At 43.9% G+C, this 27,728-nt stretch overlaps 2 protein-coding genes across 5 annotated transcripts in view; both read left to right on the top strand.

Annotated features, from left to right (window-relative positions):
* The window catches only part of RELCH (RAB11 binding and LisH domain, coiled-coil and HEAT repeat containing), a 62,239-nt gene extending 59,568 nt beyond the window's left edge, over positions 1–2,671 (top strand). For all 4 annotated transcript variants that reach the window (XM_081918157.1, XM_081918158.1, XM_081918156.1 and 1 more), the window contains one exon: positions 84–2,671. In XM_081918157.1, coding sequence (XP_081774283.1) covers positions 84–204 — 121 coding nt within the window. In that variant the 3' untranslated portion in view covers positions 205–2,671. The remainder of the gene's footprint in view (positions 1–83) is intronic.
* Positions 2,672–7,484: 4,813 nt separating this feature from the next.
* TNFRSF11A (TNF receptor superfamily member 11a) overlaps positions 7,485–27,728 on the top strand; it is a 38,425-nt gene continuing 18,181 nt past the window's right edge. The window contains exons 1-3 of the mRNA XM_081918213.1: positions 7,485–7,952; positions 23,923–24,004; positions 25,849–25,974. Coding sequence (XP_081774339.1) covers positions 7,890–7,952; positions 23,923–24,004; positions 25,849–25,974 — 271 coding nt within the window. The 5' untranslated portion in view covers positions 7,485–7,889. The remainder of the gene's footprint in view (positions 7,953–23,922; positions 24,005–25,848; positions 25,975–27,728) is intronic.

Here is a 27,728-nt window from a genome sequence, read left to right as displayed (position 1 = left end):
TTGACAGCAGGATTCTGTAGCTGTGTCATCTCAGGTAGTTTTAACTGATGGGTTAACTCACTTTTCCTTTCACTCCCCCTTAGCTCTATGTCAATTGCATCAAGCCTCGTGAGTGAAGACACAAAGACCAAGTTTCTGAACAAAATGGGCCAGTTGACCACTTCAGGTGCCATGCTGGCCAACGTATTCCAGAGGAAGAAATAAAGTAGAAAAGGAAGTCCTTGTAAACGCTGAAGAGACCTCATTTAAGACTGGTTCCTTGTACTTGAAGTACTTGCCTTTTTATTCCCCCGTCTTACGTTCTTGTAGTATAATTTTACTCTAACCAACAAAGATATTTGCACTGCTCTTGAATATTGCTACGTATCTGTTAATTTGGGGTTAAATGTGGTTGATTATAAAACTAAATTAAGTCTGTATCAAGTCCCTGTTCTGTGTTCTCGTCTTTCCAGCATATATATATGGTTTATATATATATATATATATATATAACGGGGTTGTTTTTTTTATTTCCTGATGGGTTCTCGGCTGATATCTGTATTATACATCAAACTGTTATGGTGGTACTTAAAATAATGTAAATCTGAAGTCATGGTCATGAAGTAATAAAAGTGGAGATTACTTATGTATTTAAGTTATAAGAAGATAATGCAGAATTTTTTAATGTTTCTAAAATGAAAGGCAAGAGCCACCAGCACAAGTCTGATTCCTGGATTGTTTTTGTAAGTTATTGTATATTTGAATTAAAGAGTTAGAGATTATAATGTATAACAGAACTGCTTGCACTACAAGTCTCAAAAGAGGACCAGATTATTCTAGAACTGATGGATAAACCAAATTTTTGAGATAAATCTTGTGCATGTATTGGCATTTTTTAATGTGTGTGAAGCAGCTTCATTATTAGCTGCCCTGCTTTAGACAGCACATCCCATGAGCAGAGGCAGGGGGTGGGTGGGTGGGAATTTTTATTCCAGTGCAGTCCTAATCATGTTTACTGATTTCAATGGGGCTTCCTTCCAGCACAGAGTGTGTATAGTATTGCAGCATGAAGTGCGGTGCTGCCATGCGAAAACATTGTATCCGCATAGATGCTCCCCACAGCAGTGCTATGCTTCCCCCCTATGTGTCACCCTATAAATGTACAGTGTCTACGTGCCAGAGCAACACATGCCTTGGCTACTGATGCCGCGGGTGTTGTGGACATAAGCTGAGCAGGACATGGGGTCAGCACCTTCTCCAGTGGGATGCTAGATATGTCGAGTGGCTACATGGACATGTCCTTTTCCCTTGGCTAGTATCTCGTTTAAGTCAGGTCTTAGGGTTTTCAGGGTGGCAGCATTCAAAGAGCACGTTGTATTTGATCCACGACGTACTACATAGCAGCACTCCAGCGACTAAAAGCAATAACTTGTTTCGCCTTCGACACCAATTAAGTTGTGAGGTTGTTGATGCAATGTAACTTTAAAGGGCCTTTTGAATTATGTGAATTTAATGTAGACAATGTACAGTGTGGTTTCTATCCCAGCAGCCGTCTCTGTGCTAAGGAGTGGTTCGTGGATTGAGCAAAGCCTTCCATCAGCTGGAACGGGAATCAAGCTGACCTTCGATGATTTCTCTGGTCGTGCCAGAGGACCTTCCACCCCCTCTAGCGCAGATTTCGGATGGGAATGGGGATTTGCCAACGATTGCCTTGATTCCTTCTCCACTGACTAAACACTCCATGCGATCAAAGAGCCTTCTGTCAGCACAATGGGGTCCAACCCTGTGTATTTCTTGAGAACTGTTATCAATAACTTTTAATGCTGACTTCTACCACAGTTTTCATCATTGAGTATGTAACAGTTGCCGAAACCCTTGCAGCATACTTGTGCAGTAAATTGGGCCAGCAGCCAGATTTGCCTGAGGCCTCACAGGGTTTCATGGCCATGTGGAGATGTGCTCTGAATGCAAAACTGTCGCCACTGCATCTTTCTCTTCTTAAAGCTCCGGCATGCTTCTTTACAGAGCTGCAAAGATAGAGGTAAACATTCCGTTTAAATATTGCTGTGTTATGTAAACTCTGTTTTTGCGAAATGGGAAAGGGGTGTTAAACTTGATTGGTGTCGGTGGGCGCAGGCCCAGTTCCTCTGCTATTTCTTTGCAAAGAGACAGCTGTACTGATAGCACTCTGTATGTAGGAGTCACTAGCCCAGGAATCTCACTCTGGCAAATGGGCTCAAGCCTTGCCAAGCCCCGGTCACATCCCCTGCATGTTCTGCAATAAGAAATGTGGAGACTATTCAGTGGAAGGTCTGTGAGACCAGTACCTTCAGCAATCACTGCAATTCCTATTCAGAGCACTGGCAAAGAAAGTGAAGGGAGCACCAGCTTTAGGCCTCCCAGAGCTCCTATTGTATCCGACTGGGTGGGGACAGTATGTTTATCTTTTCAGATACCTGTCATATCTGTAATAAAGGACCTGTTTTGCAGACGCCGCAGCTTTCATTTTTTGAATTGTATACACTGACATTTTTAACAATACCCTATCTCGGTTACTGCCAGGTGTGCTGATTCTGTTGCAAGTTGTTGTCTTAACAGACTACCTGATTATGAAATGTTGGAGACATTCCTAAGGAATTGGAAGTGGCTGTGTCTCTTGTCCTTTCTTGAGTTAAATAAAATGTTTTGCATACCTCTTTTGTATGTCTGTTTAAGGATTTCCAGGTAACCTGTTTAGTTTTGGTTAAAATAATTTTCCGTGATTCAAACTGGAGCTAACATACAGTATCGTGCTTTATGCAGCTTAGCTCGTTGAACTTGATACCACTTCTGTATTTTTGATGAATGTGATCAATTAACTTGTGCAACACACCCTTGAAGCACTTCCTTCATGGGCGCTAATTGTCCAATCCCATTAACTGAAGCCCTCTTAACTGTTTAACTGCTGTCCTGCAGTAAAAACCATATACAGATTACTATCATCCCCATGCATGGCAGCATCTTCTGCGCTACAAATAATTTTGGTCAGCCAGTAATCTTTCTGCTGTCAGATGAACTCTTGCTATATCAGGCAAAATATTGCAGACATTCTCAGTCCTAAAAGTCTTCCAGCAATTGGCAGGATTGTGGCAAACAGGATCTTATACCCCAGAAAAGTGAGCTCTGCGTATATGCATTTTAATATGTGTGTCTAGCGTTAAACTCATGCCCTAGCTTATCGCAGTGCTCAGGGAGGTCTTGAAAATTGCACATACTATTTACAGGGATGCATAATTAAAAGTAATGCTTGATTGAAAACGGGGGTAGTAAAGAGTGCAGCACATGCGGCGTTACAAAGGTGGTGGACTAAACCCATAAAGCTTGCATCAGAGCATCACCCCCGTGCATGCAGTCTCATTTTAAAAGAAAGCACATTCTCCTCCCTGGCAGTTCCTGCTTTGTCTTAACTTACTGACAGTGACCTGGAATGAAGCTGTAGTCCTACCAACTAATACCCCAGTAAAAATGGCCAGGGGTTGCGATGCAGACATTCTCCTGGAGTTAGAAAGCAAGGTGTGGGGTCTTCAAGTGGGATAAAATAGGTGGTTTTCTTTCTTTCTCCAGAATCCTGTCTTCTCTCTTCTCCAGCCTTCACATTTTGCTTCTTGGCGTTCCATCATTTTTTGAAGGGGACAACTTGATGTCTGTGGAAGATCCCACAGCTGTGCATAACCTCACACACATTTGTTTTCAATGTTTTTTTCTCAATAGGGATGTGGCAGGCAGTCATCAAGCAAAGGGTAAGACAAGAAGATGTTCTTGGGCAGGCATAATACTCAAGAAGTGGGGCCTGATATGCTTGAACCATTTGTTACAACATTTTACTCTTAACAGCTAGGCAGAAGAAAGAACTTTGGTTGATTTGCTTTTTTGAGACCCAGTTGACTAGCCAATTGCACCAGCCAGTATTATTTTACACAAGTATTAATAAGACATAAGCCCTGTCTTCTTTAGCTTCTGGTCACCCTAGATCAAAGAGGAGATAGACATATACAATAAAAAAATGGGCCTCATATTAGTGGCTAATGGTGGGTTCAAGGTCTGGAGCAACTGAATTTTACTATAGTAGCTATCGCCAAGTTACCATTAGGTGGTGCATAATTGGAAGTTTGCAGTGGCACGGCACACATAAAAGAACCTAGAAAACTGCCTTGTGTTGAGGAAGGTTATTTTCAAAGTTCAGTACTTTGTGACAGCAGTTCTCCAGGATTTCAACCATAATATTTCCTGGAATCTGGAATCTTAACTGGAATTTTAACACACAAAGCATACCATTTCCTGGTGAGCTCCAGAAAATGGCTGCAATTGAAAGGAGTTTGCTTGTATACTGGACCATAATCTGGCTTTTATGCAGCTTCCTTTTATGAAAAAGGAGTAGCTACATAGACTAAATAGTACCATGAAAATTAAAATACTGGCTCGGAGGAAGAAATAAAACCTGCTAGCACAAGTGAACTTTCTCAGTGTTAAAGCCACTTTTTAAAAAAGGCCAAAAGCCAAGGATATTGAAACTTGGAGCAGAGTCTTAACGAGCACTGGTTAATGATTAATAATCTAAACATTTATGTTCAGAAGCAGGTTGCAATCTGGGTGTTCTAAGTGGAATGTTAATCTATCGTGTGCCACATTGAGTGGTGCCATTTTCTTAGAGCAAATATTCAGTAACTGAGTTGCAAGAACAATTCTTACATCTCTAGAATGCTCTTAACATTCATTTTCCTGCTGAACTTTCCATAGCTGTAGCAGAAATTAAAGATTATCTAGTCGTTTTAAATTAAGCAGCAATTGTGTGTGTGTGTGTGTGTGTGTGTGTTTAAGGATTCAGTACAGGCAACTCCCCTTTTACATGCGTGTAGCCCACCCTGTTCCCTTGCGGTGCCAAAAATCGTCAACTGCACGCAAGTGGGGAGTTGCCTCTACTCAGTGCTATTTTTCTAGAAAAACAAGTGCCAGAACTCACCATGAGCGCCTCCCTTATTCTCTTATAATAGCGATGGCACCCACCTGAAAGGCGCCGGAACTGAGTTCCGGCTGAAAAAAAGACCTGCCTCTGCGTTGTTAGCATTGTGGGGGGAAACATAATTTTCTAGCAGAAGCAACATTGATTTCATACGTTTTCTTACAAAACAGATTATCAGGATGGTGTGTGGGCTTTCTGGCCAGTGCTTGGCTGCAAGAGATTGAGCGTCCCTGCCAAAGTTAGCAGGCACCAATCCCGACACCTTCACAACCCTTCCTGGCTCAGATTGAGCAGAGAGAGAGAGAGAGAGAGCGCTGCATGTCATTGCCATACTAATGCTGCCGTGCTCCAAATCCCCAGATGGCAGCTCCCAGCAGTTTCACGTAGATATTAAATAGCATAAGCGATATAATGGACCTTTGTGAGACCGCATAGCCCAAAAGCCATGGAAAAAGAAGAGGAGGAGTTTGTATTTGATATCCTGCTTTATCACTACCCTAAGGAGTCTCAAGGGATGCAGGTGGTGCTGTGGGTTAAACCACAGAGCCTAGGACTTGCCGATCAGAAGGTCGGCAGTTCGAACCCCCATGATGGGGTGAGCTCCTGCTGCTCGGTCCCTGCTCCTGCCAACCTAGCAGTTCGAAAGCATGTCAAAGTGCAAGTAGATAAATAGGTACCACTCCGGCAGGAAGGTAAATGGCGTTTCCGTGCGCTGCTCTGGTTTGCCAGAAGCGGCTTAGTCATGCTGGCCACATGACCCAGAAGCTGTACGCTGGCTCCCTTGGCCAATAAAGCAAGATGAGCCCCTCAACCCCAGAGTCGGCCACGACTGGACCTAATGGTCAGGGGTCCCTTTACCCCTTTAAGGAGTCTCAAAGCAGCTAACATTCCTCTTTCCCTTCCTCCCCCACAACAAACACTCTGTGAGGTGGGGCTGAGAGACTTCAAAGAAGTGTGACTAGCCCAAGGTCACCCAGCAGCTGCATGTGGAGGAGCGGGGAAGTGAACCCGGTTCACCAGATTACAAGACTACCGCTCTTAACCACTACACCACACTGGAACCAAGCAACAATGGTGCTACTTTCTGGTAGCAAACCTGCAGATAGGAATAGTACCACGGTACCTCCAACTCCTACCTCCCCAAGTCACTCCAGAAGAACACCATAGTCAATAGTGCCAAAAGCCAGTGAGAAGTTGAGATCCTACAGGACTGCACTCTCCCGTGTCTCACACCCAACAGAGTTTATCAATCAAGAGTGACTAATGCTGTTACATTGCCCAAACTGGACCTGAAACCCGACTGGAATGGATCTGCACCGTTACACTGAAGACGGAATTACAAATTTATAGTCTGAGTCAGGCATGAGTAAATAACATCCTTGCTGTTACAGAATTGTCTGCACTACTAAAAAGGGGAAGAGGAGACTTAGCATTGTTCCAGCTATGCAGTAAGCGGTGCTGATAATAGCACTGGAGGAAGAGATCTTGCCTCCTTGAAGATCCGTGCACAGAACAGACTGGTTGACCCCAGAAGTACAAGCAAAGCAAGCATAAGGCCTTTACCTGAATATCAGCATCCAAGTGCTTGTTGCAAGTGAAGAGGATGCAATGTTTACATGTGCAAGGTGGGGTCTTCTTCAGTCTCCATCTGCGGAAAATGCCAGCTGAACCTAACAGGCAGTATTTCAGAGGCCGCAGACGAATTAAGAAAATCCTTTATGGCAACCACCAAGTAAAGATTAATTAGGACAAGAAGTAGGCTATATTTGTGTGTACACACATGTGTGCTTGAGGCAGAGAATCCAAATGGCTCCTCTGTGGTAGTAAAAATATAATAAATTAATTGGCAACACACAGTCCTTTATTAATAAAGGAAGCTGAGGCTCCAATACTTTGGCCACCTCATGAGAAGAGAAGACTCCCTGGAAAAGACCCTGATGTTGGGAAAGATGGAGGGCACAAGGAGAAGGGGACGACAGAGGACGAGATGGTTGGACAGTGTTCTCGAAGCTACTAACATGAGTTTGACCAAACTGCAGGAGGCAGTGGAAGACAGGAGTGCCTGGCGTGCTCTGGTCCATGGGGTCACGAAGAGTTGGACACGACTAAACGACTAAACAACAACAACATCCCAATATCTGGCACATTCAGGGATGGTCCTGAACAGGACAATAGGAGTAGTAATAGCTAGAAAAGGCAAAGTGTATTAAGATTGTTAGCAGAGCATGGGAACGCAAGGTTACCAGTTTTGATTTGATTTTAGTGGAAAGGATGGCTAAATTACGCTTGACAGCTCTGGAGCTAAAGTGTTCTGAAAGGAAGCCTACTCATTTCCCGCCACGGACTGAGCCCTGAGGGATACCTCAGCCAGTGAAGCCTGAGACTCTTAATTTCAGAGTCATGGGTTCGAGACGCTGGGGCAAAAGATTACTGCTTTGCACCAACACCAAAAGGCCTGGACTGGACTTGAGTGCTATGACATGTGGCCTTTCTGTGGGTTGAGGTGGCCTTAAGCTGCTTTGCTTCGGGGCTCAAAATGTCTCCAGTGGGCCCCTTATTCCTTTTCCTTGCACGAGGCACCCTTCGATTCGCAGATGCCATGAAACGTTTTGAATTAGGAGGAGCGAGGAAAAGGAACGGACCATGAGGGAGTTAATACACACACACATACTGAGAAAGTGGCAACTCTGCAAGTTGAGTCCTGAGGAAATGCTGTGGGAACTGTAGCCAAAAGAGGAGGGACTTTCTGTTTCCCTCACTTGTGTGCTGTCTCTTTCTCGCCAGCTCCTCTCTTCCCTTGTGGCTGAAAGGCAGGAGGAGAGGAATCAGTCACTTAAATGTGCCTCTGCCTGAGGCTTAGTTTGGAGGACTTTATTCCTGCTCAGCAGCAGCAAGCAAAACACTCCTGGATATGGCTATCTCAGGAAGCTTCTGGCTTGTTGTTTTCACCGTTTTCATCACTGAACTACAACAGGTAAGGCTGCAAGGTGGGGTAGCAGGAGGGATGCAAGAGGGATGCAAGGGTATAATGTGAGTCCTTCAGTCCCTGGAGCCCCAAAGTATGTTTGAATTTAATTTGTTCTACTGTTCTGTTCGAAAGCTCCTGCAATAGCTCCCCCACTCTATAAAAAAAAAATGCAATTTCACAAACATAAAACCCTATTCAATTAAAAAATATTGAAGAGGGCACAGAAGGGGCAAAGTCCATTTTTGGAAGAGGCAGGGTGAGCTTTGCTGCATACGTTGTTGGATTTCTGGAAGAGAAAGCAGAACACTCGTTACTGCAAAACAATGCTGCCGCCTGAAATGCGTTCAAATCCGGTTGATTTTTGACAGTGTTAACATTTGAGTAAGCAGACTGAGTTTTCCAGTTGCCACAGGTAGTCACAGCGATTGCGGTGTGGGGAGCTACTTGTCGATGCAGCAGGAGAATCTTGCTCTTCTGGAACTACCAGGGGGAAATAACAAATACATAATTTACAGTGCATTTACAGGAAAGCAGCAAAATTGAAAGTGGAGTGTACACAAATAAACCCTGATTTAATTTTAAAAAGAGGAAAGCTTCAACTCATCGACAGAAGCTCCCAAAAGTATGATTCCTTCAAAGGGGAGGGGGTTTCTAAGGAGAAGGTGCCCCTACAGATATGACCCAGGATCCAGCCTCCGCAGTTTGCATCCTCATGAACTGGGAGACCCTAAGTGGGCCTCCTCAGGTGATCGTAAGTTATGTAAGAAAACATGGCAGGAGACTCCGTCTGCGTAATCACCATACATTTAAACACATTTCCACCCTTAAAGAATCCTTGGAGCTCTATTTTACCCCTTATAGAACTATAATTCCCAGCACCCTTAGCAAGCTAAAGTTCCCAGGATTCGGAGGGGGTGCTGCTTTAAATGTGTGGCTTGGATGCAGCCCTCTTCTAAGATACAGCAGCAAAGCACAGCTTGCAATTCTTGTTTTTAATACTTTCCATTTCTTAGGGCTCCTTATCTAAAATAAATATCATCCTAGTGCAGTTTCCCCATTCCAACGAGTTCCAAAGGTAAAGGAGGCAAACAAGCCACCCGCAGTCAGCGCTGTCGAGATAGGCGAGCCCAGCAAGGAAGGCTCTCGAGGGATGTAGTTTGCATGTGCTGAAAAAACAAACCCCGGCAGCAGAATTCAGGCAAAGGGTAGCTATCTGATTTCTCATATTTTGTGTTTTCCAATCATTTTGGAACCGACCCATTGAGTTTCACCCAATGGTGGTTTTCCATCGAAGTCTGTCTTCGCTCGTGTTCTTCCAAATTGGAAACGTCTCCAGTGATGTGGCTTTCACCACTTCCCTTGAGAAACTATCCTGTAAGCTATACTCCGTGCTTAAACATTAAAATGCTTTTTATAAACAGGCTTGGTGTTGTTAAAAAAAAAATCTCCCTAATGTTTGACTTCTTCAAATTATATACTTTCTCGGGTATCTTTCTTGGTTGGTTTTTTTTTTTTTTGTGTGTGTGTGTGTTTTTCCATTTTCATTATTTAGCCAGTGAATATTGAGCAGCCCTGGGTGCAAAATGCACACAAAATCCAGAACAGAAACAAAAAATCAGAAGGAAACCAAAGCATTAATTCAGCTCTCCTATTACGTACAGCTCCATTTGTTGCCAGGCGGTACTGCCTAGCTCTTTAGGAAAACTAGTTCATACCAATATATAACTAGTCCTGCATAGTGGCTTTGAGTCAGGAAGTAGCCAGGCTAAATCTCACCTCCATCATAAATGCACAGGGCTTTTTTTCAGCCGGAATTCGCTGGAATTCAGTTCCAGCACCTCTCAGGTGGGCATCATTGCCATTCTAAGAGAACAAGGAAGGCATTCATGGTGAGTTCTGTCACCTCTTTTTTTAAGAAAGCACTGAACCGCCAGGCCTCATGTCTACATTATTTGTTTGTTTGCATGGGGGGGGGGGCTTTGCATGCAGAAGGTGCCAGGTTCAACCCCTGACATCTCCAGGTGGGAGAAATTTCTGCCTGAAACCAGGGCTGGCACAAGCCATTTTGGCACCTGAGGTAAACCACAAAATGGCTGCCCTCCGCCAGGGAAGAAGGGCTGAGTGAAGTTCTATATCAGGCACAGGGGGATGGAATAAAGACCTACATCGGGAACAAGGATGTGAGGTGACCAGCAGCACCTCCTATTAACCAGCAGCACTTCCTAGTCACCAAGAGGCTGTTATAGAGGGGACGGCAGATCTAGCCTCCAAGGAGCTGTTGTTGCCATTGCAGCTGCAGCAATACAGAACAACAAACCCCTGTACAGTGGTACCTCGGGTTACATACGCTTCAGGTTACAGACTCCGCTAACCCAGAAATAGTGCTTCAGGTTAAGAACTTTGCTTCAGGATGAGAACAGAAATCGTGCTCCGGCGGCGCGGCAGCAGCAGGAGGCCCCATTCACTAAAGTGGTGCTTCAAGTTAAGAACAGTTTCAGGTTAAGAACAGACCTCCGGAACGAATTAAGTACTTAACCTGAGGTACCACTGTATTGCAAACTTAGCACAACAAACAATGCAAGCAACATGAAGACCAGTTTACTAGATAGCACTGCAATTCTTATTGCATAATATACATGATTTAGTACAACAAAAACAAAATGTGTACATTTGTGAATTCTCAAATATTTTAAAGCGAATGAACACACGTCTGTCAATCTTTGAAAGTCCGTAAAAGTATAATAAGTCTATGGTTGAAATAAAGTAATAGATGCTATCCTGTGGGCTAAGCGGTAAAACTTCTTTTAGGCGTTCATGGTGCCAATGTAGTAAGTGAAGAACAACGTAGGACAGTGATCCCGGATAATCTGACTGTTTTGCTGGAATCTTCTTCAGCACAACTACAAAAGAATTCAAATATAAAACAATGACCTATGTACATCTGCTTGCCTCATAGGTGGGCCGGCACTTCTTGGTGTCACCAGGCTCAGTAACAGAGACTGAGGCAGATAAGAGCGCTTAGCCAACTCTCACCAAACTGGTTCAGAAGTGTGAAAACAATATTTACATTAAGATTTTGCACAATATTTTGGTTTTGTTTCATTGTTATGTGCAATTTTGATAAACCGTGCTCAGGATTGATTGTACTTTAGGGTTCAGAAAGCACGCTAAACTAGAATCTAAAGCCAAAGTGTAACCTTCCTATTTTCATCAAACAGCAATGCCAGAGGGATAGTGGGAAAGCATGTGAGCCTGAGATTCATTTCTAGTGCTTCTATTCTATTCTAGAATCAGGCAGCAGATTTTTGATCCTCAGACCCAGGCAGCAGATTTTCGCCGGGTCGGCAAAATGTCCAGGAAAACCCAGACAAGGGGAGTGAATTGGTTTTTGGGGGGAGATGTTCCCCAAAAAAGCTCAACAACTTTGTCTGGATTTTTCACTCTTGGTAATATGGCAACCCTATTTTTACTGGCCTTCATAATGCAGCTATATCATGCTTGAGCATTGTGTCTGAACACAGCCATTTAGTGTGGCTGTTTCCTTGTTTACAATCCAATAATATATTTTTATTGGAAGCCAGCTAGAGAACGTAAAACAAGTGAATACAAAAAAAAGTAATAAAGCCGTAAAAGTGAATGCAACATAATATATAATATAGTATAAGAGTTTGACGCAGACTGTTCAGTTATAAATTACACATGGGTTGAATGCTGCCTGGAGCTAGTGCGAGTTCTTAGTAGCCTGTTTGTTACATGAAACCGATACCTTGTCCACACTTCTGCTTGTCCTGTGCCTAGAAAGTACAGGTCTGAGCAGTTTTCTGCTTGACACACACTTTCTAGGTATGGTTCTGAGCAGTTTCCCCCTTGCGCTGCTCCTTTCCCAGATAAAACCCATTCTTTACTGCTAAATCAGAGCAAACATCAATGCAGAGAAAATCCAAATTGCCATTTGCTCCGATTGAACACTAAAGATCAGTTTTTCCCTAGGGGAAAGCAGCATGACGAAAGGAAGTGTGGTTGAGCCCTAATGTGAGATTAAGGGGTAAAGGCCATTCTGAAAATTAACTTTGAGATTTATATTGTCTTGCTGCAAGACGAAGAACCTCTAGGGGCTGTGGTCCCTTTGGCCCCCCCCCATACAATATTTGGGGAGGGCACATTGATGGGCATTGTCATTCAATTGGTGTGTGTGCACTGCGTCTTGTGAGACAGAGCTTAACTGCTCCCCCTTCATTTTTTTTAAATTCAAGTTGGTACTCCTGGACCAGGACATCATTGAGGCAGGCCATATCCTTTCTCCTTTAGGCTTGTGAAGATAAGGCTGTATGTTCCTGAAGGTTCTCCACCCCACAAAATGCAGAAGCCAAATGGAGGAGGGAATCTATGTTCAATGGTTTCTGGGTCTTGGGGACTACTCATTGCTTCTCAGGACTAGAGGCCATGGTTGTGTTGGAGTGGCAGGGGGCAGTTGTGCTAAAGCTGGCCTCGCTTTGCCCGTGAAAATAAAAGTGGGAGGGGAAAGCAAAGGAGGAGATCTTCAATGCACAGTACAACTTTTCAGTAAGTGCAACGGAATGTTCTCTTGTACATCTGGAAGGTTGCTGCCTTCCTTTTTCCTGGGGCTTGCCCAAGTCGGTGGCCTCAACATTGGTTGGCAGAAGAGGGGATGGGTTGAAGAGCTCTTCGGAACCACCTCTTCAAAAGAATCATGGAGTTTGTGGCAGAAGATGGAGCAAGGAGCAGATCTGCTTTTATTCTTCCGCTGGGAAGTGGTTGTGGTATGCAACCATCTTCCTGCCAAACAGGCCTGCAGCTGGTTCAGAATAAATGTGTGATAGGCATACGCGAAAGTTGCACTGTAGAATTTATTTTGTATATTGAATTGGCTCGTGCTGCCTACAGAACTGGGGTTTCCAGGTGAGCTAGTTTAATTTAATTTTTTTTTTTTTGGTACGGTATGTATGAAAGGCCAAAAATCCATCCCATCCCCAAATTAGGATTAGTCATTTAAAGTTGCATGTAATTCTATCAGCTCTATAAATCACTGCTTCCTCTCTGAATCTTGCGAAATCCTTAGCCTCAACCACATCCTGGCAACAAGTTCCTCATTCTAATTTTGCGAAGAATATGAAGAATATTATCTTCCATCCCATGCCCTAAAATGGTTCATGTGGGGGTGGGCGGGGAATCCGTACGCAAGTCCTATTGGTTTTAAACAAAATCACATTTTTTTACAAAAGAATCTACAGTAGTTACAGTTAAATCTACTTCATAATGCAATGGGAGACAAGGAAATCCAGTGAAATTCCAAGAAATAACAAGTGCCATCTAGAACCATTGTCCTTTACATGATGGTAGTGGTTTCTCAAATATGGACTGGATGCATATTCTTGTTCTCTGTTTTAATTCCATGATGAACTGGTAGCAAGCTTATGTTATGTGCTCAGGAACATTTATCCTCCGCTGCTGGAAGAAGCTACAGACACTACGAAAATCTTCAACATAATAGGCAAAGCTGAGCAACCCCATGCATTTTTTTTTACTTGGAAGTAAGCCCCACTGTGTTCAGTGGAGCTTACTCGAGTGTGTAATATGCCTTAAGTCCCGGTAACTTCTGTGGTAATAAATGCATCTTACTGAACTTTCAAGAGGGATATGCTTAACTCTTGCTAAATCAATGGAAATTGGAAGGGCTCCATTACGACCAGCCATTTTATTTCCAGTTAAGGCAGAAGTATTACCGGTAAGCTGGCTTTCTCATGTGTTCCTTTCCATTGGCTTTGGATTCAATAGCATCATCAGGGTGAGGTCTTTGGGGGCACAAGTCCAGGGCCCCACTCAGAGGAATGAGCCGATGGATCCCCCAAACGCAGCAGGCTTAACTGCATTTGGATGTACGCTAAATAATGTGCCTTTATGTGAAATAACTTCCCATAAAACCACTATATCCAGAGTCTAAAATTAGTTAAGTGTGCCACTCTTTGTATGCTGCAGGAATACATGGCACTCCCTTATACTGAATCAGACTCCTGATCTTCTTTGTCTGGTTCAGTTTCTGCAGATTTGCAAGTGATCCTCAAAGGCCGCAGGTAGCTGCATTCCTAGCCCTCCTACCAATATCATTTTTAACTGGAGATGTTGCAGACTTTGTCTCTACCACTGAGCTATGGCCCTTTCTCTAGATGTAAAACAACGGCCTCTATGGACAGTGATTGGCCAGTAGCTTAACTACTTCAAATCTCCAGTCCAACAGCAAGGACTCTTGTGGATTTGTATTTCTTGTTCGTATGTTTGCTGATATCAGGCAAATTCTCCAACCAGTAGTTTGGCCACCTCTTAAAAGTCAGCCAAGTATACTGTGAAGCAGAGAGGTTGGAGAAATAGAACTCACTCTCTTCTTCCAGGAACTATTGACAGGATCTGAGCATCTTTTATTTATTTATTTTATCCCATTTTATATTTCAGTCTTCAGCGTATAGAAAGCTCTTCAATCTTAAGATTTGTGTTTTTTCAGACAGAAATATTGTTTTCCTTTCATTTTGCTTCAGCTCTTTGCATTTCCTGACCGTGTATTTGCTTTATGGGATGGAAACTTTGTGATGTGGTTTTAAAAGTCTCATTGGAAAGTCGACATCACGAAAACCATTTCCTTCACGGTTTAGGAGTTGTTTTGAATTAAAGACCTGGAAGTGAACTTCTGGAGCTACAGAGGCTCTGCTGTGCCCTGTTTGCGAACACTTAAGATCAGGGGGCAGCAAACTTTTTCAGCAGGGGGCCGGTCCACTGTCCCTCAGACCTTGTGGGGACCAGACTGTATTTTGGGGGGGAAATCTGAACGAATTCCTATGCCCCAAAAATAATCCAGAGGTGCATTTTAAATAAAAGGACACATTCTACTCATGTAAAAACATGCTGATTCCCGGACCGTCCATGGGCCAGATTTAGAAGGCGATTGGGCCAGATCCGGCCCACAGGCCTTAGTTTGCCTACCCATGCTCAAGATACTGTTTACAACAAACTGGCTCCTAATCTTTTTAAGTGGTCTTTCTCTGACTTTGCAAAGATGACAGCCCTATTTGCAGTTTTAGGATACTTCCAGATTAGGATTAATTATGGAATCTGAACACTTTATGCATGTTAAGTTTTTTCTTTTCTTTTTTGGTAGTGTCCACACAATATTGTTGTCATCAAAATGCCAGCTCATACTTTTTTTAAAAAATCCCCTTGCAGGATAGGTGGGTTCCCACGAAGCAAGACACAATGATAACACCAAGAACCTTCATCAAACTAACAGAACTGGACATCAGGGGCAAAGCAACTGCTTACATACATTTCTGAAGACCTGGGCCACTCCCACTCTCAACGTGATTGGCTATCTAAAGTTCCAAGCTGCAAATCATAGCTCAGAGTTTAAGGGCCAATGGCAGTGGCCCAAATCCTTAAATATTCTGTGATTGGATATCATGTATCGAATCAGAACACAGGAGCTCATAATGCAGACTCAAACACAGAACCCTGAATACTTAACACCCGAACATGGGGATTTAATCTAATAGGCTAGATATGTGGTGACATTTCATCTGATGTTACACCCCTATTCCACTCACTCCTTATCTTAGCACAATCTAGCCATTTGGTTTCTGGTGGTCCAAATTATATGAGTGTGTCTGTTTCCACAGATGGTTGCATGCTGAAGCCATGTTCAAATCCAACAATCTGGTTAGGAAGAGTTGTTCATTCAAGATCTATCCCACCTTGGAGACTAATTGTGGCACATCCATCAGACTTAAAAGAGGGGGGGTATTGTGCAAGGCTTCTATCACTTGTGCAAGCATTAATCAGGTAAATAGCATTCTTGTGCAAGATCTCAGTACAGTATTAAAAATCCAAACAAACAAACAAATGGAGGTGGCTCTCCCCTCACCCAAAAACACAACCTCCATTGGTTGATTATGAAACATCAGAACCAAGGCTGGTAATATTTGCTGTTGTACCCTTCCTGGTGTCACGGTCCAGTCTATGGGTGATCAAAGTCCCGGCTGAGGACGTCGGGACCGGGGGCAAGATGGCAGGGTGGGAGCAGGAATGAGAGTCCAGAAGCCAGGGGTCCGAGGGTCAGGAAGCAAGGAGTCATGAAATCAAGGGTCCGAGGGTCGAGAAGCAAGGAGTCATGAAATCGAGGGTCGAGAAGTAAGGAGTCACGAAATCAAGGGTCCGAGGATCAAAAAGCAGGGAGTCAGGAAGCCGAGGTCCAGGGATCAGGAAGCAAGAAGACCAAGGCAGGAAGCGTGTTGCTGTGGCAAAGAGTCAAAGGGAAATGCTGACCTTATATCCCTTCCCGGCTCTTGCCACCAGGTGCAGCGAGTTACCAAGCGGCCTCACCTGTGCGGCCATGCCTTGCCTCTCCAGAACAAACTTAGGAAGGCCCCAGTCCTGCGAAGCCCTACTGGTCACAGGGCCTGGCTCCTGCACACACTCCTGACACCTGGCGGGGTGGGGGACATTTTTAAAAGGTATATGGGTACAGGCACGAATACACTTGCATAGTAATCTTTCAGAAGAAGACAAATGTCCAGTAACACTACCCTTTCTTGTGCTCTGAACTAATTATCTGGCTCAGGATCTTGAATGACAACTGATCTCTACACACCCCGGTATGACTTAGTCAAAGTGCTCCTGCAATAACCAGTTTTCAATATAATTTAAAATAAAATAGTAAGGGTCACTGTAAGGACTTTGCATCTAGAGTGGTAAACTGAAAACTTTGGTTCTCATTTGTCCTGTTGAATGATTAATTGCAAAAAAAAGGAAAAAAGTTCCAGGCTTTTGAGCTAAGTTACACCTGTTGAGCACAGGCCATGACCCCTAATCCCAGATGGTTTTGGTTAGCTTCACACAGTGAGCGCACTTTAAATAAACGTTAGCTTTCAAAACAATGAGATTATCACTATAGAATAATCTCGGGTTATTGGCCAGAATTTGTGTGTCATAAGGCCCATGGAAACCCCCTAGGTTGCTCTTCCAGGTTTCATTGTCTCTAAAAAGAAGAAAGGGCCCCTTGCAATTATATACTCTGCCAGGGATGTGTCTTTCTCTCCGAACAGTCATTTGAGTGAAAAGCAATTTTAGCAAGCCATGACACACAATTTCTTCTGTAATCAGGTTGCTCAATAACATCATAAATAAGCCGCTCTAAGGGTAGCTAAATGATTTTTGCGGATTCTATTTCTTCTGTTTCTATTTGTTTGGAGTGGATATGTGTTTCTCTACTACCTATGCAGAGTGTGCATCAAGTGTGCATAAAGAGAAGCGGAGAGGGATGTAGTGTGGCCAATGTTGTTCTTTGTCTTGCTGTGATTGAGACTTGCAAGGATTCTTAGCTCAACCTGTTGCAAACACATAGGCAGTTCATGAATGCATGTGAGCATTGAAGACGCTGGCAATATTCTTTGCAATTGTGCAAAGGGCAAAGATATGCACAAACTGCTTGGGATAATGTTGCACATTCATGCGCCTTTTGGGTCTCCTGCATGCTTTATTCATGTGCACGTGTGACTGTGACTCTCATGGAACTAGGTATGGGGGGAAATTCAATTCAGTTCACATTTAAAGGCGAACCTACCCACAGACATTGTTAAACAGTACAGGAATTGAACAAAGCTATCCTTTGAAATTTGCACTTCGTTGAATTTTGTAATGGAGCTCTCAAGCCAAATGATGTATAAAAATGTGTGCACTGGGATAAAATGGGCAAAAATAAATGCATAGATTTATTATTTATTAAACACGTTAGTCGCTTCACCTTGCCCAAGGGAACTCAAAGCAGCTTACAACAAACAAAAATGAAATCCCGCATTAAAACCAGGGTGAGGGGATATATTAAAAACATCCTACCTGCTTCCAAATGGTTACAGATAGTTAAAGGAGAAAGGCCTGGTTTAAAGGGGAAAGGTTTTGCCTGCCACCTAAAGATATGTAATGAAGGTGCCAAGTCAGCCTTCCTGGGGAAAGCATTCCACAAACGGAGCCAGCACAGAAAAAGCCCGTTCTCATGTTGCCACCCTCCGGATCTCTCGTGGAGGAGGCGCACAAAGAAGGGCCTCAGATTATGATCTCAGGGTCTGGGTAGGTTCATATGGAGTGAGGCAGTCCTTGAGGTATTGTGGTCAAAACCAGCACTTTGGACTGGGCCCAGAAACAAATTGGTAGCCAGTGCAGTCAGGCCAGATTGTTGCGATATGCTTAAGCTGCCTTGCCCCAGTGAGCAACCTGGCCATTGAATTTTGCGCCAGCTGAAGTTTCTGAACTGTCTTCAAAGACAGCTCCATGAATAGTGTGTTGCAGTAACCTAAGCTAGAGGTTACCAAAGCATAGACAACCAAAGTGAGACTATCCCTGTAGAGATAGGAGCACAGCTGGGCCACCAGCCAAAGCTGAGGGAAGGCACTCCGAGCCACAAAGACCACCTCAGCCTCAAGCATTAGTAATGGATCCATAGGTATCCTCAAGCTATGGACCTGCTTCTTCAGACCAAGAGCAGGCAACCTCCCATCCATCTGGTCTAGGGAACCACCCATTGACAGGGCCTCAGCCTTATGTGGATTTAGCTTCAGTTGGTTGGCTCTCATCCAGTCCGTTACCAAGGCAAGACATCTGGCCAGCACATCCACCGCCTCAGCTGCAGTTGAAAAGGAGAAGTAGAGCCAGGTGTCATCAGCATATTAACAGCAACGTACTCCAGGTGACGTCACTCAGTGTTTTCCTGTGGATGTTGAACAGCATGGGGGATAGAATCGGACCCTGAGGAAGCTCTCATTGAAGGATACGTGGGGCTAAACAACACTCCTCAACCATCACCCTCCCCGATGTGGAAATGTGAAGAACTACATTTAAGATGTGGGGGTTAGAAACTGAGGCAAGCAAAAATTGACTAAGATGAACTGAGTCATGTTCTTTCATTTCTGCAAGTCTGCTCTGAGTAAAACCTAACTGAATACCACCAGCGCTATTTTTTCTAGAAAAAGAGGTGCCAGAACTCACCATGAACACCTCCCTTGTTCTGCCAGCATGGTGTAGTGGTTAAGAGCGGTAGTCTCGCAATCTGGGGAACCGGGTTCGCGTCCCCGCTCCTCCACATGCAGCTGCTGGGTGACCTTGGGCTAGTCACACTTCTCTGAAGTCTCTCAGCCCCACTCACCTCACAGAGTGTTTGTTGTGGGGGAGGAAGGGAAAGGAGATTGTTAGCTGCTTTGAGACTCCTTAAGGGGAGTGAAAGGTGCGATAACAAGTCCAAACAATTCTTCTTCTCTTATACAGTGGTACCTCAGGTTAAAAACTTAATTCATTCTGGAGGTCCGTTCTTAACCTGAAACTGTTCTTAACCCGAGGTACCACTTTAGCTAATGGGGCTGTAACCCAAGGTACCACTGTAATGACAATGGCGCTCATCTGAGAGGTGCCATTGGAACTGAGTACCAGTGAGTTCCGGCTGAAAAAAGCCCTGAATACCACCCATAGAAGATTGTACTGTAAGTTGCACTGAACTCAGCGAGGCTTACTTCTAAGTAGGCACCTCAGGATTGCACTGTAAAGCACTGAGTCTAGATGGGAACCATGCCAATATAAGAAAGTGCTGACTGTTTACTTTTCTTTTACGTGCATAACTGTACAAAGAAGGAATCGGCTTTTTCTTGCTTTACTGTTGGCTCCTTATCAGCGAGGTGAATGATAGGACTAAACAAAGCACTCCCATTGTCCTCAACCTCTGTGCTTCAAAGTGCAGGGGTGACTGAAACAGGGCCACAAACAACCTTCTGTTATAAAGGTTAGAGTATTGTGAGTTACTATTACTTTCTCTTTTTTTTCAAAAAAGAGGAAGTACCTTCGGATACAATGCAGAGGTTTCCTGCTATTCTCTCCAAGTTTGGCTCCGTGTGCTTTTGTAAATTTGCATGCTGTTCCTTAAAGCTGGGGACTTTGCCCCTGTCAAACTCCATCTAAGTCACCATTAAAGTGCCTCACATAAAGAGGAACCCGCAGGCGGAGGCCGAAAAGGAGGAAACTAACTCTCTTTATGATCATGTTGTGTATGTACTTTCTGACGAGTCTTTGGGTCCATATAATTTATGAAGTGGTTACTTGATAAGTGGCTCCTCTGTATTGCCGCAACACACTTTGTAACTCAGTGCTAAATCCAGGGATTCAAATGTGGAACGATTCTCCTCTCACTACATGTCCGTGAACAGGGCTGGATTTAGGTTTGATGAGGCCCTAAGCTACTGAAGGTAATGGGGTCCTTTATATGTCCAGCTGTCCTCTGTCAACAACAAATTGTCACTGTTTTCTGTGTTGAATATATGCTACATGGTAATTTATGGACCTAATAAGTATCTAAAGCCGTAATGCAGGGATCAGCAAACTTTTTCAGCAGGGGGCCGGTCCACTGTCCCTCAGACCATGTGGGGGGGCGGTCTATATTTTGAAGGGAAAAAATGAACAAATTCCTATGCCCCACAAATAACCCAGAGATGCATTTTAAATAAAAGCACACATTCTACTTATGTAAAAACACGCTGATTCTTGGACCGTCCGTGGGCCAGATTTAGAAGGCAATTGGGCCGGATCTGGCCCCCAGGCCTTAGTTTGCCTACCCATGCTGTAATGGGATCAAAATAAACAAATTATGTATTACATGAAATCAATCAGTAGGCATAAGACTCATACCCTTAGTCTATGCTGCCTGATCATCAGTCTACAAGCACTCTTTAATATTAGATAACAGGTACAACAGCTTGACCTACATTCAACTGTGCTGCACTGCAGTCTGCAGCTGCATGCTGCCATGCAACCAGTCCATGCAGAATGTAGGCAAGCTATATATAGAAATGAGCAAATTTTAGGGAGCAGGCTAGCAGGCAGGGTCCATTACTTACATCATAGGAGCCTACACAACACAAAACACTGTTGCTGTATGTAGGTTTTATTTTATTTGTTTTTTATCTTATATATTGGAAATGTACATCCAGTTGTTTTTTCCCTTTAAATTTTTTTGGGGCCCTAAGCTATAGCTTGTTTAGCTTATACATAAACCTGGTACTGTCCGGGAACTAGAGATGAACAGCTTAAAGATGCATAGAGTGATAAGTCACCACTTGGTAAATGGGGTCACTGATCAATGTCTTGAGTACATGATGAGATTTCCATTGAGTTATGCATGGGCAACAACTCACTCTCTGTGCCCTGTTCACTGCTGGACTCCTGCACTGAGGTTATAATTTCAAGGAAAAACTTGTGGCACCTTAAACTTGCTAACAAACTTTATTACAGTAGAAGTTTTTATGGGGTTGGGTCCACGTCATCAGATGCATCTGATGAAATGGACTTTGTCCGCAAAAGGTTTTACCATAAGGTATTTGTCAGTCTTTAAGGAGCAGGTTTTGCTGCAATGGCTTCCTTCTCAGAATTTTAAAGGGAAATAGGTGTGATATCTATAGGTAAACACGAATACTTAGTTTTAAGGGACCCAGGTGAATAGGACTTGGAACCAAATTTATCTCTTAAGATAAATATCTCTAGATATAACAGATAACATTATCTCAAGTGTAACCTGATTTAACAGTAACACATGATCAACAGGACAAGCTTACACATGTCTACTCAAAAGGGAGCCCCGTTTTATTCAATGGGATTAAGGGCACGTCTGCACCAGTAATTTATGACATATTTGCAGTGTCCCTAGACATTGAAGGGGGCAGCCACATGGTGTGCATGTCTTGTATACATCCCAATCTCCCTGTTGCTGCTTGTTAATGCTGATTTTCCCATACCAGGGGGTGGAAACCAAGTAGCACTGCTAAGCCACGAAAACACCAGTGACTGTTTCAAAGCAGAGCTACTCCATTTTTTGAAGGCAGTTTGTTTCTGACATGTTATAATGAAACCTTTCTTGGTGTGTGTGTAGGGGGGTACTCTACCGCCCTGCCTCCTAAGTTCTGGTTTGGCACAGCTGGGAACATCTGTGCTATTTTACTCCTAGGAACAACACTTGCGAAGGTAATTTTGCTTCGGTGGTGAGAGAAAGGAGATGACAATCTTGTTATGCATGGAATTTCAATCTTTCTTTTCTTTTATTTCTTTCTTGCAGTGTGGAACTTGCACACCATCAGAAAGCTGAACCTGGATTTTGTTGTTGTTGTTGTTGTTGCTAATTTCATATCTAGCAGTTGAGTCTTTTGGGAAGCTCACAACAAAACAGATAATAATAATAATAATAATAATAATAATAATAATAATAATAATAATTATTATTATTATTATTAATACCCCGCCCATCTGGCTGGGCTTCCCCAGGCGGCTTCCAAAAAAATATTAAAATACTGTGATACATCAAACATTAAAAGCTTCCCTAAACAGGGCTGCCTTCAGGTGTGGAATCAAAAGTCCCTGGAGTGAAATGGGATGTCTCTGAAACTTCTCCTCTCTTGCTTGCAAGCGAAGACCCTTCTGCAAGCAAAGGCAGACTGGCTGTGATTCTCTCAGGCTCCACCACTGCCAACCAGGGTGTGTTTGTAAAACTGAAGGCAGCAGTGGGTGGGTGGGGGAGTGTTAACTCCCTAGCCTCTAGGCTTGTTGCCCGGCAGAAGGGTTTCCCCTCGTTTCCCAACTAGTGCTGCTCCAGGTCTTGCGATACCATTGGCCAAGCCACCTCTTCATCCTTTAACATGCAGCCCCAGACTTCCCACTCAGCCTGATGAGCTGGGGAAGGGGAGAACGTCTTAAGCTGGGGACATTGATGGTATACACATTCCATGCATTTATGGGTTTGCTCACTGAATGTAGATATTATGGGGTTCTGCCCACCTCCAAAAAACTTATGACAATACATTCCACTGACACTTCATGATATTGGGCTACAGTATGACTAAAATAAAGCGGCTATCAAATTTAATAAATTGGTGTCAGGAATGAGCCAGCTCCCAGCAAAGGTTTGCAGCCAACTGCAGAAAGCAGCCAGGAACAGAGAGGCTTTGATGTTAGTCAGGCAGGGGAGAGCCGGCAGGTGCAGACTTTGGCTCTTCCTGACCTTGACAGGCAGGCTGATAAGGCTGTAGCAGAGAGCAGGCTAGAACACAGCCAAAGCTCACCGGAAGCACAAACAGGTGTGAATGAACTCAGAGACAGCCTCTCAGAAAAGGAAGAGGTGGGAGCTGATCAACTAAGTCCGAAGAGTCGGCGAATGGGAGGGCTGCTAGATAGGAAGCAAAACAAGAGACGTAAGGTTTGTAAGTTCAACATCTTCTGTTGACGCCGGAAGGAGTCTTCAGAAGGGTCATCTTGAGTAATGGTGCCAGAGGCTTTGTTAGAGCTGTCCAGAGCTATCTGTTTGTTTTTGCAATAAATCCACCTTTTTAATTAGCTACGCTTATTGTGTTATCAAGCTGGGAACCTGGACTCCTGACAATTCACCAGTAGTGGCCAGCGGGGTGCCTGGGTAGGACTGCCTCACTCTCCTGGCTTCCCAGCACCGCACACTTGGCTCTGACACTGTGGCTGCACTGTGCCAGCCCTTTTATTCAAGTTGGCACCCTGCATAGCAGTAGGAGGCCTTAATTATGTATCAGTTTTAGTGACTGAAGATGAGCAATGGGTCTTGTGAACTGCCCTGAGATCTATGGAGGATGGGTGGCATACAAACAACAACAACAACAACAACAACACATTGTAGATATATTTTCTATGTTAATGAAGTTTTATTCATTTATTTGCTTGTTTTAAGCTGTTATTTCCTCCCCTTAACTTTTCAGGCAGGTTAACTCTTACTGCCTGATGCAATCACTGTGAGACATCATAACCGTAGCCCCAGCCAACTGAATCCACAATCGGATGCGAAGCTTTGGGATTGCCTTGAAATATTTCATAACTATGAGGGCTTTAACTGACGGTGTCCTAATTTCTCTCTTTCCCCGTTCTCCAGCTGTCCTTACAAATCACCCCTCCCTGTAGCAGCGAGCAGCATTATGAATATTCTGGACGGTGCTGCACCAAATGTGAGCCAGGTAAGCATACCTAGGACGTGCTTCTTCCAGGAAATGGGGAGGGGCCCATCTCTCAGCACATGCTCTGCATGCAAAAGATCCCAGATTCAATCTGGTGAAGCTGGAGAAGACTCCTGTCCTGTCTGAAACCCAGTGTGTGTTTGTGTGGCACTGCTAGTCAGTGTAGAATATGAGCTGCATTGACTGATGATCTGACTTAGTATTAAGGTAGCTGTCCCCCCCCCCCCGCATGAAACAAATTGAGTACTCGTGTAAGAAAAACATGTCAGATGCTCCTTTTTAGTTTCTGTTGAGGGGTGCTCCCATTTGATACTGAATACAGACTACATTTTGATGCCTGTCCCGGAAATTTTGTTTGGGTGGAATGAAGCCAGGCTCATATACGTGTGTCAGGATTTTTCCCTTAGGTGCCCATAGCTGCGCAGAAATCTCTCAGAGGAATGGTAGCACTGAGAGACTCCCTCCCTTGCCAAAATAGAGAGCAGGGAGAGAAAGGAAACAGAGGGGTTTGTAGGTTTGTAATATAAGGAAAAGGTGGTGGGAAAAGGGGATGTTGAAAGCTGAGCAATAGGAGAGGAGGGAGGTGGGTTGTGATGTGAAAGGAATGGAGGGATGGAGAAAGGAAGAGGTGAAGAGTTGGAGCCGAGTTTCCCACAGTCCGACCAAGATGGCCACCTGTTCACATAAAATGTCCCTCCCAGTGCTTTTAGTTTTGAGGTTTATGTTGCATGCAAGAAAACTTTGGAAGGTGCCAGTTTATTTGTTGTTGTTGTTGTTTATTGTTTATTGTTTGTTTGTTTGTTTGTTTGTTTGTTTGTTTTTATACTGCCCTATACTCTCAGGGTGGTTCACAGGAAATGACAGGCCTAAGACCCCACAGCTAACCAGGTCTTTCCGTTTTGTAAAACCATCATCTTGATTTGCGCTAAGCTTAGTGGAATGTTCTTTTTGAACATCAGAGACCAGGGCCAAAAATTTCAGCCACAAGTTGCAACTTGATATCTGGGAGCTGAAATTAACTGGTTGAACAGTGGAGATTGGTCCATTATTGGACTGGCAATCAAATCATACTTCAACACTGGCAACGCTTTAGCTAGCATTCTCTGTCACCACTGAGGACAGCAGGCTAGATTAGAGAGCATAAGACAGGCACATGCAGTTTGTCCTCTGGCACCATGCCAGGACTCTCGTTCCCCCAGCATCTGTTGCCTGAGCTAGCTGCTGCTGTCTACCTAACGGCAGGGCTGGCCCAGTAGCCAGGACATCAAAACAGAGCCCAAGAGTCAACAATATATGTCAGTTTACATTATCAAGTGCTATTTTTAAATGACATTCTGATGAGTATGGATTTTTTAAAGAGCTTGTTGAATTGATTCTATTGTTTTTAGAGCTTGTGTTTCTGTTTTTACTTTGTTTTTGTTTTTTTAAATCAAACACAGCTTGGATGACTTATCACTGGGAAGCGGTCTATGAATTTGTATAATAATAGAATCCGCAAAGCCAGTAAGCTTCAGAAGTGACCGACAAAAATTTGCTTCTGTGGAAACGGCTCCCTGTGGATCGTGCAGAATCCACTTGTGCATGTTGACCACTCATGATTGACCCCATACTGTCAATTGCCAATCCTGATTCAGCAGGTTCTACCTGGGTCACCATGGCTGTAGAACTTAGCTGTCCTTTCGAAATAGATTTTGACAGCCCTCATTCCAGTATTTTGATGAGCAATACCTTAACCTGAAAGAGGAAAATAATTCTCACACCAGAGTTAAAAGCCTTTGTTAGTGCTAGCCTGTCAGCATTGCAGAACCTGAGGTGTAACCAGCCTTTTCTCCTGCCCTGTTAAGGAAAGTACATGTCTGCCAAATGCACTCGCACTTCAGAGACCATATGCCAGCCCTGTGGCCCAAATGAGTATATGGACATCTGGAATGAAGAAGAAAAGTGCTCGCTTCATAAAATATGTGACCGAGGTAAGGGAAAGTAGCTAAGCCATTGCTGTGCCTCTGATCTGAGTCCTTGACTTGTGTTATCATATTAGTAAGAGAAGAATACTAGATTGTTAACTGTAGGTGCTACTTACCTTGCCGTACAGTTAAGCATACTGTACCGTACTAGATTGTAAACTGAAAGGCCCATAGTTCAGTGGTAGAGCATGTAATTTGCACGCATAAGGTTCTAGGTCCGATCTCTGCAATCTCTAAGTAGGAGTGGGAATGTCCCCAACCTGAAACCCAGGAGAGTTGCTGCCAATCTGTGTTTTCAATACTGAACTTGTTGGTGCTATCGTCTGACTTAGCATAAGGCAACTTCCTACTTCCCTAAGATTAATGGGCACCAGTGATACTGAGAAGAAGGAAGGGAGGCCAGCCAGGAAGGGGCCCTGGTGAGGGCACCTTTCCCCAAGGACCACCAACTCAGCTGGTTCTGAGCATGTCCTGAAAAGAGACCCAAAGCTTGTAGAGACGACTCACCTTGTTTATTTACCGTATTGGCCTGAATATAATCTGAACCTGAATAGAAGCCACACCTTTAAAATTCGGGGGGGGGGGAGAGAAAAAAGACAATACCCGAATATAAGCCACACCCTTAAAATTCATCAGGCACTCACACCCGTTCCGTTTTACCGTATGTCTGATTCAGCAGTGATATCGTAAAAGCCAATTTTTGTAAGGTTGCAAATTTAAGCCGAACTTTAACTTTTCAAGGTCGAAATTGGGGGGGGGGAGTGGGGCTTATATCCAGAATGCGGCAGCTAGACTGGTGACTGGGAGCGGCCGCCGAGACCATATAACACCGGTCTTGAAAGACCTACATTGGCTCCCAGTATGTTTCCGGGCACAATTCAAAGTGTTGGTGCTGACCTTTAAAGCCCTAAACGGCCTCGGTCCAGCATACCTGAAGGAGCGTCTCCACCCCCATCATTCTGCCCGGACGCTGAGGTCCAGCGCCGAGGGCCTTCTGGCGGTTCCCTCATTGCGAGAAGCAAAGCTACAGGGAACCAGGCAGAGGGCCTTCTCGGTAGTGGCGCCCGCCCTGTGGAACGCCCTTCCAGCAGATGTCAAAGCAATAAACAACTACCTGACATTCAGAAGACATCTTAAGGCAGCCCTGTTCAGGGAAGTTTTTAACGTGTGATTTTACTGTGTTTTTGGTTTTTATGGAAGCCGCCCAGAGTGGCTGGGGAGGCCCAGCCAGATGGGCGGGGTATAAATAATAAATTATTATTATTATTATTATTATTATTATTATTATTATTATTATTCAGGCCAATACGATATATTCCACCAGGCCTTTGGTCAGGGCACAGCCTGACTCCCTCCTTTGGCAATCTTCACAGAATCTCTAGCCCAATGGTTGCCATCAATTTGATTTGAATTAATTTTATAATGAATGATTTTAGAATGTTGTACTATTTTATTGTTGCTAGCCGCCCAGAGCCTGGTTTCGGCTGGGGAGGGCGAGATATAAATAAAAATTATTATTATTATTATTATTATTATTATTATTATTATTATTATTAGTGCTTAACCATGTAGGCCCTTTAAAATCTGTGAGGGAACTGACTTTTGGAAGGGTAGAGGGAGACTTGAGAGAGAGAGAAAGCAAGATAACCTGTGGGTGGGTGGTTGTGTGTGTGTGGAGAAGGGATGCAAACACCCCTTTAAACCTGCTTGTGAAACTTAATTGGCAACCACCACAGTCTCCCACAACAGAGCGAGAGATG

This window comes from Podarcis melisellensis (genome assembly GCF_964234715.1).
Source record: "Podarcis melisellensis genome assembly, chromosome: 7".
NCBI classification, from domain to species: domain Eukaryota; kingdom Metazoa; phylum Chordata; class Lepidosauria; order Squamata; family Lacertidae; genus Podarcis; species Podarcis melisellensis.
The sequence above is the reverse complement of the archived record's forward strand: the minus strand, read 5'-3'. Positions and strand labels throughout refer to the sequence as shown.